At 34.1% G+C, this 5989-nt stretch overlaps 1 protein-coding gene across 1 annotated transcript; it reads right to left on the minus strand.

Moving 5' to 3' along the window:
• Positions 1-475: 475 nt before the first annotated feature.
• Positions 476-1497, minus strand: LOC131048302 (uncharacterized). Its single transcript, XM_057982201.2, has one exon. It carries the CDS (start codon positions 1297-1299, stop codon positions 658-660), a length of 642 nt encoding a protein of 213 aa, XP_057838184.2. The 5' UTR covers positions 1300-1497; the 3' UTR covers positions 476-657.
• Between the last annotated feature and the right edge of the window lie 4492 nt (positions 1498-5989).

The raw sequence follows: 5989 nt of genomic DNA on the forward strand, positions 1-5989 counted from the left end.
GGTTTGGTTTGTTTATTCTCTTTCTAATGTCTTTCATCTGTAATTTATTTTCTTGTTCTTATTCATTGAGTTTTTCCCTCTTTTAAAAGTTTGTTTTTTAGTAGACATCTTTATTTTTCTATTATATTCTTCTCTTCTTATTCATTGAGTTTCCCTCTTTTATATTTTTTTTTAACCTTACACATTTTTATCTTACCTCTATTTTGTCACCTTGATTATTGTACTCACTCACCTCTCTATTTGTCACCTCGGTTAGAGTACTCACTCGCCTCTCTATTTTGTCACCTTGATTATTGTACTCACTCGCCTCTCTTTTTTAATCTTATCTGATCTGCTAACAATCATTCAATTTTTTTCTCCATCTTACTCTCTTCTTTCTGATGGATCCGAAATGTTCATAAAATAAACTTAAACAAATTGATATCAGAAATTATGCACAATAATATAAAATAAACCTAATACAATTTTTGCTTACATTGAGCAACTGACAGCAAAACACAATGTGATCAGTTTGTAATCCAGTAAAGGCCGGACATAACAGAATGAGCCTAAAAATGTGCTCATACAATTTATTTGACCACTCCCATCTAGCCAACGGCCCTGACCGAACAACTGAACAAAAAACCCACACGAATATACAGAAGCTAACAAGATTTTTCAATCACATCCCCTGTTCAACATTTCTCTGTAATTTAAAAACGAATCCTGCCTCTGCAATCTCATCTCTTCATAAAACGAAGCAATAAATTCCTCAGCCTGTCTATCAATCTCTGATAACTCAGACCTGGTTGAAAGATAGGGAGGAGCAGAAGATGTTCTTCGAGATGAATCTAAAAAATCTTCTCCACACTGAATGAATTGGGGTATGGTGGAATTTATAACAGACTCTGCTTCTTTTGCAATACAGGGCATGGTGGCCATCAGAAAACGCTGATCCCATCGACCACCATGCTTTTTTGCCCCACTGTAACTCAAAAGAGATGCCCTTCTTTTCACCATTGGAGTGCTGTTGCAAGAAAACTCATACTCCATGAAACCCACAGCCTTCTTTTTGTTATTCATACAACAACTGCCATTACTCTCATATTTCTCAAGCCCACCAAATTTGATCCCTCTGCTGATAACCATATACAGATCTACAGTCATTTTCTGGAGCTTTTTGACTGCAATTCTTTTTCTGAGCATCACAACTGCAAATCTCAGAACATTCCACAGAGGAGTCCCACGACCATTGATCTTGAATTCTTCAACTTCCATGGCTTTTCCTTTTGCAATATTTTGCATGGCCATGCAAGACATTATGGACCTACTCTATCTTAAACAAACCACTTCACTGCTCTTTTTCTCTCAATTTTGCAGATTGCTCTGCAGGTTTGCAGGAGATTTGTAAGAGGTTAAACTGGTCCCCAAGCTACTCTTGCTGTACATCAATGATAAAAGCTTCTCCCATGGGACCTTACACCTTACAGTAGAAGGATTGTACTAGGTCCCCACACGCCTTGCCATTCAGAGAAAGTGGGATTGAGATTGAAACCAACTAATTACTCTATATATACAGATAGTTGTACAAGGAACTCAGGTGAATTGAATGAGGCCATATTAGCCCTAACATTTCATCTGAATGACTAACCATTAAGAATAATATGATTTTACACTCAAAGGGTGGAGACATGAATAAATAAATATATTTAGAAAAACCATTATACAAGCCGTGTTCATGCACCATGATAGATTCCATAAGCTCAAGTATAGAAATGTCTTGGAAGAGGGTTATTACAGTAAAGAAATGTAAAATATAAATTGCCTATCAATTCTGTCTGCAGGGATGAATACATAGCGCATTTTCTAGAGATTACTTCAAGATTAAAGAAGGATCCAAACTGGTATTCAAAATTAGATCAGCAAAAGAAATTTGGTGTTCCATGTGATGACCAAATTTTTGTCATGAACATTGACATATAAAAGAATAGGGGAAAAAAAATCTAGAATATTATTATTTGGGGAAGGGGTCCAATTACCATTCAGGTTTCAATTACTGTTAATTGGATTTGGCTAATTAAAAGTCCACTAAAAAATTATCTAGTGGGTCAATAGGCATCCATTGGTATACCCGATTGCTGGAAAAAAGGTTAGTAACTAGATCAATTGTACAACTTTAGCACATGATTATTGGGGCATTTGTGCACAAGTATTGCATCAGCACAATTTGTGGTTGTCAAAATGAACGATTAATGAGGCAATAGGAAATATGTATGGAACATCAACTCAAAATGATCACTTTTTGACCCTTGCATGCATAACAAATCCTAATTTCTCCTGCATTTACAAAGTTTCTAAAAAAGGATATTACACGTAGGATTACATGGATTCCCTCATAAACCTTACAAAAGATTATTTGTTAGATTAACTAATTGATATGGGAGCTAAACTTCTCTTCCCACTTCAACATGTATAAACTCCATGAAATCATCCATCAAGATCCCACAACCACATCTACACTCAAAAATTCATGGGATAATCTCCCTCTTACAGCCATTCCAATGAACACACGATATAAGGTAGTGTGTTATCCACTTTGTCCAATCCATTGACTAGGATAAATATAGCCTTAAAATCAAGTGTCAAACCTATGAATCAAATTATAACCAATACCCATCCATCTCACAAATAGACTCTCATCATGCTCAAGCTTCTTCTAATCCATCGCATATTAGAATCCCATCTACCTAATCAACCCAAATACTTCCCTTTTATCTAATGCACCGCAAACATTGTTCCCTTTTTTATCATAGTTAATTTAATTATTATTACCCCTATCCATACCACAACAAACATTTCCTTGACAAAGCATGGCTCCACCTCATAATTCATAGAGTTCGCCTTTCTATCAAGACTCACTTCCATGTATCCAATAATGTCATGCCCTCCAACTACATCCTATCCTACCCGCCACAATTTTATTCTCAACCACCTTCTCATCAATAAAATATTCCCAATTCAAATTAATTTTACACCATCCATAAAAAACTACCACCATGTGGATTCATCACATCCCAAACTCCAAATCTATCACTTGGGATTCCCTTTGCCCAATAATGAAAATAGATGAAGTTGACAATCAAATGGTTGCAAATGAGGGAATATAACCCCCAAAAATAAATTAAAGATCTATACTCCTACCCTTTTGGCCACTCAATAATGTTAGTAGCTTTACCTCTGCACCTTGAAAACCCAAAATTTGAGAAATACAAAAAGAAAGGGAAACCCCCATAACCATGTCAAGGAGATTTTCATGGATGCCACAAAATTGCATACAAGAATATGTACTTATAAGACTATTCCCTCAAAGATTGAGAGGGAAAAAATTACAATGATTTATTCATTTACCATAGGATCCATTGAATATTTTGATAACTTATCTAATAAATTTGTAACCTAGTTCTCATATAATTTTGATCATGAGCTAGTGATTCAAGATACATGTAATGCTAAGAAACATAATGGTGAGAGATTTGTTACTTTTAACAAAACTAGAGAAGTCTCACAAGTTATTTTCCTTGTTTGATCACTAAAAATACTTATTGAAATATTCATTACAAACCTTAACAAATAAATAGCCTTAATTTATAGGTCCATTGTGTATTAACCTTTTATGAGATCGTTGATAAGGGGTTTACCATCAAGAAAGCACTTGTTATTGAAGGTTTGATCAATAATACTTTAAAACATATAACAATAATAAAACTAAGGAAAAAATAAATTTTGGGCTTCAAATTAAAATAATCAATGATGGGATAATTGACTCCAAGCACATTTAGGCTATACAACCATGAACATAAGAAAAAGAGACACTAGTATTCTATAGGCTGTGCAAAAATAAAAAAAATCATTTCGATCCGACAAGAAAAACCCAAACTTCTCAATAATTTAAAATGCAAATACACTCCTTTGGCAGAACCCATTGAAGTCATATTAAAAAAACTCACTCAATCTAACATAGTCAAATTACACAAAAAACCTTTTGACAAGAGTCAACCTAAGCCTGCATGGTACAAATAAAATGAATATGCTAGAGTTGTTTCATATCAAAGGCCACACTACATCAAAATGCATGAAAAAAAAAACTATATCTAAGACCTCATCAACCATGATGAGATCAAAGTGGAAGGCCACACATCCTCCACACTTAATGAGCAATTAGCCATGTATCAAGATCCTATTCTATAGCATGATGAAATCCATCCCTCAATGTCCAATAAAGCCTTAGCCCATAACAATCAAACTCATGTTGATGCAGTATCTACACCAATAAATCATCCATTTGCTTTGACTCCATCACATATCATTTCAAAGAAGTTAATTTGCATGTTACCACCATTAAAATTAATTCATCTAATAATGTTGTCAACACCAAGCATGATCAGGTCACCATCTAAGGGGCCTCCTTATCCTCTTGACAAGCCACCTAATACAATATGTTAGAACATCCTAGGAGGAATCCAACAAAAATATCCTTGGAGGAATCCAACAAAAATATCCTTCCTAGTAATTCTCAAAATATTTATTGTTCACAAATAGATATTGGAATATGCATTACAAGAGACAAGAATCCCCAATGAAATCCACCGCAATCAATTCTAGGCTCTAGAGGAAAATTATCCCACTCATCAACTTGAATTTATCCAAAATGATATGCCACCCATTTACCTCTCATATACCAAAACCCTCCATATTGAAGCCATCATTAATAAAAACAAAGTGAAATGAATTTTTATTGATGGTAGGTCTAGGTTAAATCTTTGCAATATAAATTAGTCTAAACAATTGAGATGTTCCAAGGATGCAATGGAACCTCAAAAAGAAATTATAATCAATGATGATGATGATGTGAAATGAGAATGAGAGGGCACCATTTTGATCGCCATTGAGGTGGGTTCTATTTTATAGTAGACCATGTTCCACATTCATGATGTTGATCTCCCTTATAACCTTCGAGGCTTTAGTCACCCATAGATTCATGACATGCAAGCCATTTTTTCTACATATCATCATTACATAAAATTCGTTCAAAAAAACATGAAAACCACAATTCTTAACAGCCCTCCTCCCTTTCAATACCATACAATACTAGATGGCTTCTCTGAAAGAACCTGTCATTGTCTTGGCACTGCTATGACCATCTCTTCTGCATCCATACCATCAATCTCCTATTTTGATCGTACCTCTTTTTGTGGGAAGTAGATGCTCTTATATAAAACCTTAGTGTCACACCCATATGATATCTAATGTTTCGAAATGTCTAAGAAAAAACCACCATTATAGATGACATTAATTCTTAAATATAAAAAGATGAAGACTATTCACAATATTTTCTTGTTAAATATCATTATTTAAACCATTATTAAATCCTTGACACTGGAATGATTTAATAATGGTTTAAATAATGATAAAAATCCAACATAACCGAGCATGTATCTTCAAATGTAAGCCTCACAGAAGAGTTTAAAATTGAAATGATTAAGTGAAATTTTTCACGTAACTATTATGTGAACTTTACGTTATAGACAAAATACAACGTATCTAAATTATCACTGAAAAATATATAAAAAATCCTCAATAGTAGATCTATATTGCATTTCTGGGACTCAGACTGAGTTTTGATTAAAGGGAAGCTTCCAAAAAGACTGATTCATTTGTATCTTACGTATGCATTCACATGGCCGTTGGCAATCTGCATGCATTTTCTTTAATTAGATTATTGCTTTTTAGGTACCACTCAATAAACTTGTCTTTTAATGTAAATCTGCTTGTATTGTTCATCTAATATGTGAACGATATTACTTTCAACTAGCCTTCTCCACACCAAATGAATTTGGGTATGGTGGAATTGATAACAGACTATACAGGGCATGGTGGCCATCAAAAAAATGCTGATGGTCAGTTTTAAAAATATACATTAAGCGACATATTAAGTTGAGTATGTTAGTCA

This window comes from Cryptomeria japonica, chromosome 9, assembly GCF_030272615.1.
Source record: "Cryptomeria japonica chromosome 9, Sugi_1.0, whole genome shotgun sequence".
In the NCBI taxonomy this organism is placed as follows: domain Eukaryota; kingdom Viridiplantae; phylum Streptophyta; class Pinopsida; order Cupressales; family Cupressaceae; genus Cryptomeria; species Cryptomeria japonica.

What these genes read in the sequence shown, in the direction of transcription:
- LOC131048302 (XM_057982201.2), bottom strand. Translation starts at nt 1,299, where the DNA reads ATGTCTTGCATGGCCATGCAAAATATTGCAAAAGGAAAAGCCATGGAA.